The sequence below is a fragment of the Salvelinus namaycush genome, chromosome 4 (genome assembly GCF_016432855.1).
Source record: "Salvelinus namaycush isolate Seneca chromosome 4, SaNama_1.0, whole genome shotgun sequence".
In the NCBI taxonomy this organism is placed as follows: Eukaryota; Metazoa; Chordata; class Actinopteri; order Salmoniformes; family Salmonidae; genus Salvelinus; species Salvelinus namaycush.
The window spans coordinates 10,829,570-10,842,420 of NC_052310.1; the positions used below are offsets into that span (position 1 = coordinate 10,829,570).

Here is a 12,851-nt window from a genome sequence, read left to right on the forward strand (position 1 = left end):
ATTCCGCTTTACAAAACTGTTTCAGTTCAGCAATATTCTTGGGATGTCTGGTGTGAACCGCTGACGAGGTCATGCCAAAGCATCTCAAATCAGGTTGAGGTCAGGACTCTGACTTGGCCACTCCAGAAGGCGCATTTTCTTCTGTTGAAGCCATTCTGTTGTTGATTTACTTCTGTGTTTTGGGTCGTTGTCCTGTTGCATCACCCAACTTCTGTTGAACTTCAAATTCGTAGAGCCTCTTACATTCTCCTGCAAAATGTCTTGATAAACTTGAATTCATTTTTCTGGTCGATGATAGCAAGCTGTCCAGGCCCAAACCATGATGCTCCCTCCACCATACTTTACAGTTGGGATGAGGTTGATGTTGGTGTGCTGGGCCTTTTTTTCCCTCCACAGTGTTGCGTGTTCCTTCCAAACAACTCAACTTTAGATTAATCTGTCCACAGAATACATCCAGGTGCTCTTTTGCGAACTTCAGACATGCAGCAATGTTTTTTTTTTGGACAGCAGTGGCTTCTTCCATGGTGTTCTCCCATAAGCACCATTCTTGTTTAGTGTTTTACGTATTGTAGACTCGTCAACAGAGATGTTAACATCTTCCAGAGATTTCTGTAAGTCTTTAGCTGACACTCTAGGATTCTTTTAACCTCATTGAGCACTATGCGGGGTGCTCTTGCAGTCATCTTTGCAGGACGGCCACTGCTAGGGAGAGTAGCAACAGTGCTGAAACTTCTCCATTTGTCTTACCATGGACTGACTTCTAGAGATACGTTTAACCCTTTTCAGCTTTATGCATGTCAACAATTCTTCATCTTAGGTCTGAGATCTATTTTGTTCGAGGCATGGTTCACATCAGGCAATGCTTCTTGTGAATGGCAAACTCAAATTTGGGGTTTTAGGGCAACGTAGCTCTAACCAACATCTATCTCGTGTCATTGATTGGACTCCAGGTTAGCTGACTCCAATTAGCTTTTGGAGAAGTCATTAGCCTAGGGGTTTACATACTTTTCCCAACCTACACTGAATGTTTAATTTTTTTATTCAATAGACAAAAAAGATACAATAATGTGTGTTTTATTAGTTTTAGCACACTGCGTTTACCTATTGTTGTGACTTAGATGAAGATTAGATCAAATTTGATGACCAATTCATGCAGAAATCCAGGTAATTCCAAAAGGGTTCACATACTTTTTCTTGCCACTGTAAGGTACGTGCTATATGGATCCCTGGGACATCCCTACCCTGCTGAAATTTTAAAAAAAATGTAAGGGTTAGATAAGGGTTGTAATTATAGTTAGTGTAGGGATGTCCCAAGGGTCCCAAATAGCAATGGCCCATCATATATGAAATGGTTTTCTGCTGATCTGTCCTTGAACTGTGATGGTATAGGAGGCTACCTTGATTTTGGATAGTAATTAAATGTTAGCTCTTCTTCAAGAGGGTCATGATCATTTTAAACCTCATGCTTCCCGTGTATGTGCTCTGCAAGCAGGTAAGCAATGTGTAGAATCATTGAAAGCAGTGTGTCCTGGCATGGCTAATGTTCGGCGTGTTCAGTTGCTTGTCATGGGCGGCAGGTAGCCAAGTGGTTATTAAGAGCGTTGAGCCAGTAACCGAAAAGTAGCTGGTTCAAATCCCCAACCGACTAGGTGAAAAATCTGTCGATGTACCCTTGAGCAAGGTACTTAAACCCTAATTGCTCCTGTAAGTCGCTCTGGATAAGAACGTCTGCTGAATGACTAAATTGTAAATGCTTACCACGTGTAGACGAAACATGCTCTAGCATCTGTGCCCTGGTTATAAAGTTATAAGAGTTATAAAATTTGAAGAAAAAAAATATTTAAATCTTGGCACAGCTGCAGACCCACACAAATCATACAATGGATCCATTCCTCCAAGGACAGTTTATACCTCACTGGCCTCGAGTGTCTCACTTTTTCCACACACAAAAGCCAAAGCTCTCAATGACCATGTTAAAACAAACCACAAGGAAACCACACAAGGGGCTTTGGTATCTCATTCTGGATGGCTAAAGGAGGCAAAAGTTGCCTTGGAAATTAATACCTCCCCTGTTTTAAAGCCCAAATATGCTGCTAAACATCCACTTAGGCTACAATTTGGAATAGTTGATTGCCTGCCTGAGGAACATTTATCTGTGATATGTCTTTCATGCTTGTGAACAAAAACATTTTTAAAAGACAATGCAAGTCATTTATATCTATACACCTATGATCATCAACTAGATTCAGCAACAGGACGATTTTTTCTTGAGTGGAATAAACTTGTAGACTGCAAATTGACCACAAGAAGCAAAATGGTATAATATTGGACAAAAATATAATTGCAAGCCTTGCTTACATTTGTATACAATCACATGTCTCTATTATGTGTGGGAATACTCGGGAACACATTGCAAAATTAAAATAACTTGGAGCTGACTTCCTGGTGTTTTTAGTCTTATGTCCAACAAAAATTCTAAACAAGTTTTTTTGGTTGTTGTTGAAAACGTGGGGCCAAATAATACCACCCGTCAGTTGGGGAACCGTGCTCTACACCTTTATCATGTTAAGAAAATCTATATCATGTGATATGTTTATCATTGCAGGATTCATTCTTTATAAACAATAAAAGATCCTATATTTCACTGCACTAGTGTCACTTCTCTCTGGAGATGGATCCAGCTGCACCCCTTTCTGTTGCCTGGGAAACGAAGGTAAGGAGTGGTTGATGAAAGGTGTCCTCCACTAAATACACCTTGGTGATTTCTAATGAGCCATGGATAGCCACTGACTCCTGGCATAATGCTAACGGGAAATGCCTCTCTTCGCTATCAGCCACTAGACCAAACTGTATTTACAGTCACGTTGATTGCAATGACTGAATATTAATGTCATTGGCAGAATTAGCCATGTAGTTGGCAAAAAGATCGAGAAATCACTGCCACGGGCGCGCCGAGTAAAGACAGATTTATCGAGTCAAATCACCTACCTTTATGCCCTCGCAGCGCCTACTCTCGTTAAACTAGCGATCCAGCAAAAGTTTATGCATGAAAGCTGTTTGGCATCTTATTTCATCCTCACCTTGACCTGAAATGCATCAGGTGTGCAGTCAGAAGCTCCCCGAGACACGAAACCTGTCAAACAGACCCAGAAATAGATTGTGTGGCGTACGATAGAAGAGTCCTTGCCTCCGATAAATGGAGAAAATGCAAAGGCACCCTATATTCCTACAGCAGTTTCACTAATGCACAGCCCAGTACTCGTTTTTACTGAGCTACTAATCACGAGCAGCTACGTAACTGTAAAATCCTGGAAATGTGCAAATCTCGGAGAATATATGTGCCTCATGCTCAAGCACATCAAAAGCTTTTCACAGTGCTCTTTTTATACTGTATGGCAGTCGCCCTCTGGTGGAGAGAAGCGGTATTTTCCTGATAGAAACCATATGGCAGGGAGCAAAAAAATAATACAAATACATTTTAAATAATTTTCGTTGTTGGACATAAACGACTGTAAAAATCACCGGGTAATCAGTTCAAAGTGATATTAAGTTAGGAAATCTGTTCTCAAGTATTCCCACGCATAAATAGAGAGGCATATGTGAGCGTATCCCATTGTAATCAAGGTTTGAAATGATTCTGTTTTTGCCAAACTATATCCGTTTGGTATTCTTGCGGTCAATTTGCAGTGTACGAATGATGTATAACTATGTTCCAGACCCCGAACATTCACCCAAGGAAAAATCTGCCCACTGCTGAATTTAAATTGGGTGCCATAGCGGGTAATCTTGCCTGTGGACCAGATGGTGAATTTCTAAATACACCGTTTGGAACATGACAGTGTTTGATTCTGGAAATTGTCCTTTACAAGCCGGAATGTTGCATACAATTATATTTTAACTTACTCTGCCGATTGTCTGTAGTTTTGGTCCTTCAGCTGGTCGAAAGTTGAGAGAAAATATCCACAGGAAAGTATTGTTTACCCGACCTTTAAGAGCGCCAGTACTGAAGTTGAAATTTCTATCACCTGGCACATGCGCAAAATCATGTAAAAACCTGCAAGACATCGTATACTATGAATGGCTCATGTGCAAGAGCAAAACACATATTGATTGCCACACACACATAGGCTGTGTTTAGACAGGCTGAACAATTCTGATATTTTTTCCACAAATTGGTATTTTGACCAATACCACTTTATCTTTTCTGGGGGCTGATCTGATTGGTCAAAAGGCCAATTAATGAAAAACTAAAAGATCAGAATTGGGCTGGCTGTCTAAAAGCAGCATGTGTGTAGACCTAGGTTTTGAAGTTGGTTTAATAATAATTTCCTGTGTATATTTTCTCTCAAATTTCAACCAGCTGAGGGACCAACTGGCTGAGTAAGAGTAAATATTTTTATTCTACGTTCCTGACAGACCAGGGACATTTAGGATTTTTCTTTGTAAATGTATATGATATTGTCTACATAATTTGAAGACTGGGGGTAATCAACTCAATGACATTGAATCCACTAAGGTAAAGAGCCCTTTCTGTGTTTACAAACATTTCCAAACCAGGGCGATGCACGCAAGTTGGTGGCAGAACAAGTGGGAGTTCTTGTAGAACGCCAGCAAAAAAAAGCCTATAATTACATGTTGTTTATGACTGCATTTCACAATACTTTTGGATTATAATTGTATTTTAAGGCTCGTATGAATGTCTTACTCAATAAAATGTTCGTCATCGCAAATCGACTGCATACTTCAACCAGTAAAATGACTCTTTGGCTAGCTTTTGCTATAGCCTATATCAACGAGCGTTAGCATTCTAGCTAACAACCGCTGCATCCAAAATAGTTATTTTGCAAATATAATCTTAGCGACTGTTCAAACAAGAATCCAAACATAATTGTAAGTATATGAGAACCACAAAAAAACATTGATTTTGTTTAGAAGTAATAAAAACATACTAGATTTATGTTGAATGGACGCAGATGGCAATGGCTTTCTTACTGCAACCAAGAGTCGTGTGCATAACGGCAGTGTGTCATGTACTGGAAAAGGGTCTATATGGTTGAGTCCCCGTCGTGGCGACAATACAACATTAGTTGTCGTACGCCATAAACTCTTAAAGAATGATGTTGAAACCACAGGGCTGTTTTTTGAATATTGTTTTGATTTCCTTCATCCCTGAACAACTTTTGTTTAATAATCTTGATTTCTGTCCAATTTCTAAAAAGGTCATTGATCCAGGGTTTTACCAAATATTTTTTTAGAACTAAACAGGGACCACCGCCTGTTTCGAAAACGCAGCGATATATTACGGTTGGCCGGCTGGTGGAGCTCCGTTTTTTGTGTTCAAAGTTCACAGCGAAACAACAACAAAGCAGGAAACAATGCGATAGCTTAGCTAACTTAGTTTAGTAGTTAAATAATCAATTGTTCCTACCTCAACTAATTTGACGAAATGACAACTGCGTTATCTAAACAAAGTTTGTTGTTCATGACATTTAGTCTTGCTTTGACCAGGTTTTCATACTGCTCAGTTGCAAATGCTAACGTCAATTCAAACATACCTGCGATTGCAAATCATTTTGGAACGAAAGGCAGATATGAGGAGGTTAACCGTTATCTCATTAATGACATTCTCTCGGTAAACAAATCCATTTTAAAACCAGTATGTACCAATAGCACGGCTATTCATGTGACCGCTATTATTCGGCATGGTACACGATATCCATCGACCAAAAATATAAAAATTATGCAACGGCTTTACGACCTTGTTCTAAACGAGGCAATGAATACTGATAAATGGCTGAAGGATATCAAAACCAAGTGGGAAATGTGGTACACTGACGACATGGATGGCAAGCTTGTGGAGAAGGGCCGAGATGACCATAGGCATCTGGCTGTCAGGTTGGCAACACTGTTTCCATCTCTGATATCCGAGGAAAACCTCAGAGCCCACCGTATCCGTTTCATCACTAGCTCTAAACACAGATGCGTGGACAGCATTGTAGCATTTCAAGAGGGCCTACTCAACCTTTGGAAAGTGACAGGGGAGTTTGTTTGTACAGCAAGGCTAGCTAGTTTTGTCGTTTTGCTATTCCTTGAATGATATTCACTCTCACACTGATTACTATTGTTACAGCTGAGAGGGATTTGTTGGGGGTGAGATCTGAGACAATGTACAATGTTTGGACTTATTGTATTCTGTTTTTGTCTTGTTGCAGAAGTTGGACCCAGCCACAAAATCAACGATGAGTTGATGAGGTTCTTTGACCAGTGTCAGAAATTTGTTGAGGACGTAGAGAACAACCAAACTGCCCTGGAAGAGGTCCACCTCTTCAAGGCCTCAGCAGAGATGAAAAGAGTGCAGATGAAGATGGCTGACCAGCTGCAAGTGCCATACAATCGCATCACACCAGGTTGTTTGGTTCCAAATCTTTGCCACTTTGTGTAGTGGAGGGAGTTAATCATGTTACAGCTGAAACTTACTACCCTATTGTGCCAGTTACATTTGTTCACTAATCCTCCTTTTTTTTGTCACCAGATCTGGTGGAGGCTGCATTCTTCCTGTGCTCATATGAGTTTGCCATCAAATCTTTGAACTCTGCCTGGTGCAACCTGTTTGATGAGACTGACGCCCAAGTATGTACACAACATCATGGGAGCGCTATTGCCTCTGCCACAAACAATGAAGAACCCAGTTCTGTCATAAAGATCAAATGTTCATTAATGCAATCACCTGTGCCTTTTCAGGTGCTGGAGTACAAAAATGACCTGAAACAGTACTGGAAGAGGGGCTATGGTCATGATATCAACCGCAAGTCCAGTTGCAATCTCTTTCATGACCTGTTCAATCGTCTTGATCAGGCTGCTCGTGAGATCAGGTGAGTTGGTTGTAAAGTTAAACCACAGTCCACATTAATTTTATTGTCCACCATAATCATGTAACTTGGACAAGTTCTTACAGTTCCTTCAGAAAGTATTGACACCCCTTGACTTTTTCCACATTTTGTTGTTACAAAGTGGGATTAAAATGGATTTCATTGTCAATGATCTACACAAAGTACTCTGTCAAAATGGAAGAAAAATTCTAACGTTTGTATATCTAGATCATGGTTACATAAGTATTCAACCCCCTCAGTCAATACATGTTAGAATCACCTTTGCCAGCGATTACAGCGGTGTGTATTTCTGGATAAGTCTAAGCTCACCTGGATTGTACAAAATGTGCACATTATAACTTATAAAAATTCTTCAAGCTCTCAAGTTGGTTGTTGATCATTGCTAGACAGTCTTGCCATAGATTTTTAAAGCCAATTTTAAGTAAAAACTGTAACTTGGCCACACAGGAACATTCAATGTTGTCTTAGTAAGCAACTCCAGTGTACAGTCGTGGCCAAAAGTTTTGAGAATGACACAAATATTAATTTTCACAAAGTTTGCTGCTTCAGTGTCTTTAGATATTTTTGTCAGATGTTACTATGGAATACTGAAGTATAATTACAAGCATTTCACACGTGTCAAAGGCTTTTATTGACAATTACATGAAGTTGATGCAAAGAGTCAATATTTGCAGTGTTGACCCTTCTTTTTCAAGACCTCTGCAATCCGCCCTGGCATGCTGTCAATTAACTTCCGGCCCACATCCTGACTGATGGCAGCCCATTCTTGCATAATCAATGCTTGGATTTTGTCCGAATTTGTGGGTTTTTGTTTGTCCGCCTGCCTCTTGGGGATTGACCACAAGTTCTCAATGGGATTAAGGTCTGGGGAGTTTCCTGGCCATGGACCCAAAATACCGATGTTTTGTTCCCTGAGCCACTTAGTTATCACTTTTGCCTTATGGCAAGGTGCTCCATCATGCTGGAAAAGGCATTGTTCGTCACCAAACTGTTCCTGGATGGTTGGGAGAAGTTGCTCTCAGAGGATGTGTTGGTACCATTCTTTATTCATGGCTGTGTTCTTAGGCAAAATTGTGAGTGAGCCCACTCCCTTGGCTGAGAAGCAACCCCACACATGAATGGTCACAGGATGCTTTACTGTTTGCATGACACAGGACTGATGGTAGCGCTCACCTTGTCTTCTCCGGACAAGCTTTTTTCCGGATACCCCAAACAATCGGAAGGGGGATTCATCAGAGAACATGACTTTACCTCAGTCCTCAGCAGTCCAATCCCTGTTCCTTTTGCAGAATATCAGTCTGTTCCTAATGTTTTTCCTGGAGAGAAGTGGCTTCTTTGCTGCCCTTGACATCAGGCCATCCTCCAAAAGTCTTTGCCTCACTGTGCGTGCAGATGCACTCACACCTGCCTGCTGCCATTACTGAGCAAGCTCTACTGGTGGTGCCCTGATCCCGCAGCTGAATCAACTTTAGGAGACGGTCCTGTCTCTTGCTGGACTTTCTTGGTCACCCTGAAGCCTTCTTCACAACTATTGAACCGCTCTCCTTGAAGTTCTTAATCATCCGATAAATGGTTGTTTTAGGTGCAATCTTACTGGCAGCAATATCCTTGCCTGTGAAGCCCTTTTTGTGCAAAGCAATGATGACAGCACATGTTTCCTTGCAGGTAACCATGATTGACAGAGGAAGAACAATGATTCCAAGCACCACCCTCCTTTTGAAGCTTCCATTCTGTTATTCGAACTGAATCAGCATGACAGAGTGATCTCCAGCCTTGTCCTCGTCAACACTCACACCTGTGTTAACGAGAGAATCACTGACATGTCAGCTGGTCCTTTTGTGGCAGGGCTGAAATGCAGTGTAAATGTTTTTGAGATTCAGTTCATTTGCATGGCAAAGAGGGACTTTGCAATTCATCTGATCACTCTTCATAACATTCTGGAGTATATGCAAATGGCCATCATACAAACTGAGGCAGCAGACTTTGTGAAAATTCATATTTGTGTCATTCTCTCAACTTTTGGCCACGACTGTATATTTGGCCTTGTTTTAGGTTATTGTTTTGCTGAAAGTTTAATTTGTTTTCCCGTTTCTGTTGGAAAGCAGACAACCAGGTTTTCTCTAGGATTTTGCCTGTGCTTAGCTCTATTCCATTTCTTTTTATCCCCAAAAAACTCCTTAGTCCTTGCCGATGACAAGAATACCTATAACATGATGCAGCCACCACCATGCTTTAAAATATGAAGTGGTACTCCGTGACATTATTGTGTTGGAATTCCACTTTTACATTATGGGGTATTGCGTGTAGATCAGTGACACAATCTCAATTTAATCCATTTTAAATTCAATCTGTAACACAACGTGGAAAACTAGAGGTGTGAATACTTTCTGAAGACAGTCCCCTTGCTTGTTATTGAAAAACTATTGGGACCCTGAGGGTATATACAACACTTCCTCTCCCATGGATTGTGTTACACCTGTTTTCAAAGGGGAATGTCATTGAATAGATTGTTTCTCCCTCTGATGCATTTCACATCACTTCCCTTAGTAGTTTTTTATTTAACTAAGCAAGTCAGTTAAGAACAAATTCTTATTTACAATGACGGCCAAACCCGGACGACACTGGGCCAATTGTGCACCAATCGAGACCGGATGTGATTCAGCCTGGATTCGAACCAGGGACTGTAGTGTCACCTCTTGCACTGAGACGCAGTGCCTTAGACCACTGCACTACTCGGGAGCCCGTGTGGCTGGTTATTATCATGATTTTTGAATTGTCACACTTTTTTTCGTTCAGGTTTGGGCATGTATCTGAGGCTGTGAGCATCCAGGTGGGTCATGCCGAGACCCTCCTGCCCCTGTTGGCCCTCATGGGCTTCTTCAGAGACGAGACGGCCCTGACTGCTGACAACTTTGACGTGCAAAATGGCCGCACCTTCCGTACCAGCCGCATTGTGCCTTACGCAGCCAACCTGCTCTTTGTGCTGTATGACTGCAGCGAAGGACTCCGGCTACAGTTCCTCCTCAACGAGACACCTCAGAACTTCCCTGACATAATGCACCAGGCTCCACTCTACGATACGGTCAGAGAGACCTACAGAGAGCTGCTGCAAGGCTGCAATTTTGAAAAAGAGTGCGAGCTGTCCAGACCCAACTCTGAGTTGTGAGCTTGGGGCATGTGAACGTAAAGGGCTCTCTCTACAGGGGTTGGAGGATTCAAATGTCTGTGTCATGCAAGAGAGGGGTTTTAACGGTTTTGGCCAAAGCAGTTCCTTTGTTAATGGTCTAGCTTTTTTTTAAGTATTCAAGTCAGGTTTTACAGATATACACGTTTCACAGATGGCGTTTACAGGTACACCCTTTTTTTAGGTGTCACTTTTTTTTCTTGGCCTTTTATTTAACTAGGCAAGTCGGTTAAGAACAAATTCTTATTTTCAATGACGGCCTAGGAACAGTGGGTTAACTGCCTTGTTCAGGGGCAGAACGACAGATTTTTACCTTGTCAGCTCGGGGATTCGATCTTCCAACCTTTCAGTTACTAGTCCAACGCTTGCAACCTTTCGGTTACTAGTCCAACGCTCTAACCACTAGGCTACCTGACTTTAGCATATGAGTTATGATTGCATTCTTTTCCAGGGTCAGAATCCAGGGTCTTCATTGAGCACTCTAAAAGAGGCGTGGGAGCTTTATATTTATGTAATTTCACAATTTTGTATTGATTTATATTATAACATATTTTTCAGGTGCCTTTGTGTTGGCATACAGTATGCATTTTCCAAAAGCAGAAAGAAACACTTTATAGAATTGTATGTCTGCCACTGGATACAGTGAGCTATTCAAGTATTAGGACGTTGACATTTTTGTTGTTTTTGGCTCTGTTCTCCAGCACTTTGGATTTTAACTCATACAATGATTGAGGTTAAAGTGCAGACTGTCAGCTTTAATTTGACAGTATTTTCATCCATATCAGGTGAAGTGTTTAGAAATTACAGCACCTTTTTTTGGGGGGGGGGGGCTCTGTACACCATTTGGGATTTGAAGTGATTCAATGACTGAGGTTAGTGTGGACTGTCAGATTTTAATTAGGGTATTTTCATCCATATCAGGTGAACCATTTTAGAAATTGTTCATAAACACTTCTACAAATGCTAACCTTCCCTGTTTTATTGTAATGGTGAGGTTAGCATGTCTTGGGTATGATATTTATGCTTCTGTCTCACTCATAATTTTTCAGGACTATCCATTGTCATGGTAGCATCCACATTAATGTGGAAGTGTTTACAAACATCCTATTCTTATTTACAATAAAAGTGTCTCCAAATTGACACAATACATAATTTACCATTAATTTCTATTGGGCACAAAATAATCTGAAACACAACCAAAAAGCAAATGCATTCAACAGGTTTGTAGAGTCACAAGCCTGATGTAATCATTGCACAAGCATTTTGCTACACTTGCAATAACATCTGCTAACCATGTGTATGTGACCATTAAAATTTGATTTGATCATTGCATGCTTGGAATATGAGACCAAATACTAAACCTTTGACTACTTTAATACACATAAGTGAATTTGTGCCAATACTTTTGGTCTCCTAAAATGGGACTACGTTTTTTAAAAAGTGCTGTAATTTCTAAATGGTCATTTCTAAAAAATACCCTGAAAATAAAAAATGACAGTCTCCACTTTAACCTCATAGTCATTGTATCAAAACATGTCACTAACCAGGTTTCCATCCAACCTTTTTTATGCAAGTAAAGCACATGTCGGATAAAACATGTAATGACAGGCCTAATGGAAACAACATTTTTAGGTAAACTTAACAAATGTCGACCAAACAAAATACCCTAGACAAGGTGGGATATTTTTGTCCCGGTAAAATTATTTATACGAGAAAAGTCGGTGGAAACGATTTTATGCGCAAATATTGATATAATAACCATATCGAAGTTAACTTGGGAGTCACGCGGCAACGTTGTGTGGTCCTCCCACTATGACTTCGGTAAAGCATGCAGTTTATTAGGCTACAGATGAACACTTTATGGACTTCACAGGGTGATGAAAATGCAAGGCGATGAGCTTGATGCGCCTTTCAAATAAATATCGAGGGTCTTATTCTGGTGACATGATAATCTATGCTCTACTGTTTGACAAATACAAAATGATCTATTTTGTTAATTATAGTGCGTTCTAGCCAACACCGTGCAGCACGTGCCAATACTGGCTACACTCGCTAATAACTCATTGTTTTGGTAAGAACCACCCGTAGAGTTGAAAATGTGACGGAAACCCATTTTAACGTTGTTTTTTTTATTTGGTAAGTGGCAATTTAACAGCAATTTTGTTTTATGTGCACTACGTCATCACGCACAGCCATTTATCTGCAACAAGTCAATTTGATGGAAACACATCTGGAGGGAAAAGGTGCCTATTTGTTTTTATGTGGATTTTAGAATATTCTCATGAAAATCTGTCAATTGGATGGAAACCTTGCTACTGTCCCAATACTGTTGAAGCTCACTGTATATGCGTTGGGTTTCCTTGCTGAAAATGACCCTTTGCAATGTTATTATATATATTTTTTGCTCAATAATATGAGTAATGTGTGATTTTATATTTGTACTCATTTTTTGAAACATTTATTCCAAAATTTGCCTTTTTTGTTTCAAACATTATTGGGACTGCTTTGTGAACAATACGTTTTTAAATTAGGGGTTACTTTACTTCATTATTTTCTACATTGTCATATAATTTGCGTTGAAATATTTCAGATTAAAGTAAATGCCTTGAGTTTTTCTTTTGACATTTTATTCTGTATCAAATACAAATTTAGCAACCCATTTCAAAATCAGTAAATTCTCAAATAACGTTCAAATGTTCCATGACAAACAGTGATTATTTGTAAATTAAAATATGCTTTTTTAATGATTATCTTCAAATATCATAAATCTTCAAATG

The 12,851-nt window shown here is 40.1% G+C and overlaps 2 protein-coding genes across 5 annotated transcripts in view; one reads left to right on the forward strand and one right to left on the reverse strand.

The window, feature by feature from the left end:
• LOC120046136 (phosphatidylcholine:ceramide cholinephosphotransferase 1-like) overlaps positions 1–12,851 on the reverse strand; it is a 50,124-nt gene that overhangs the window by 36,568 nt on the left and 705 nt on the right. Inside the window, exons 1-2 of one of the 3 annotated variants that reach the window (XM_038991127.1) lie at positions 3,904–4,017; positions 3,081–3,133 (exon numbers count right to left, since the gene is read on the reverse strand). The exons of 1 other annotated variant lie outside the window; for it this stretch is intronic. The gene's annotated coding sequence lies outside the window, so the exon portion shown is untranslated. Of the gene's footprint in view, positions 1–3,080; positions 3,134–3,903; positions 4,025–12,851 lie in introns of those variants that run through there. One more of the 3 variants, XM_038991125.1, reaches the window with a different exon arrangement.
• minpp1b (multiple inositol-polyphosphate phosphatase 1b) lies at positions 5,322–10,350 on the forward strand. 2 transcript variants are annotated; one of them, XM_038991121.1, is made up of 5 exons: positions 5,322–6,038; positions 6,213–6,407; positions 6,533–6,630; positions 6,742–6,872; positions 9,687–10,350. In XM_038991121.1, exons 1-5 carry the CDS (start codon positions 5,447–5,449, stop codon positions 10,054–10,056), a joined length of 1,386 nt encoding a protein of 461 aa, XP_038847049.1. In that variant the 5' UTR covers positions 5,322–5,446; the 3' UTR covers positions 10,057–10,350. The 2 variants fall into 2 exon arrangements, with proteins under 2 accessions (XP_038847049.1, XP_038847050.1); XM_038991122.1 differs by having other exon boundaries at positions 5,784–5,895.

What these genes read in the sequence shown, in the direction of transcription:
- minpp1b (XM_038991121.1), top strand. Translation starts at nt 5,447, where the DNA reads ATGACAACTGCGTTATCTAAACAAAGTTTGTTGTTCATGACATTTAGT. An exon ending in CAACCTTTGGAAAGTGACAG is followed by an intron (nt 6,039 to 6,212) that starts GGGAGTTTGTTT and finishes GTCTTGTTGCAG; the next exon opens with AAGTTGGACCCAGCCACAAA. An exon ending in ATACAATCGCATCACACCAG is followed by an intron (nt 6,408 to 6,532) that starts GTTGTTTGGTTC and finishes TTTTGTCACCAG; the next exon opens with ATCTGGTGGAGGCTGCATTC.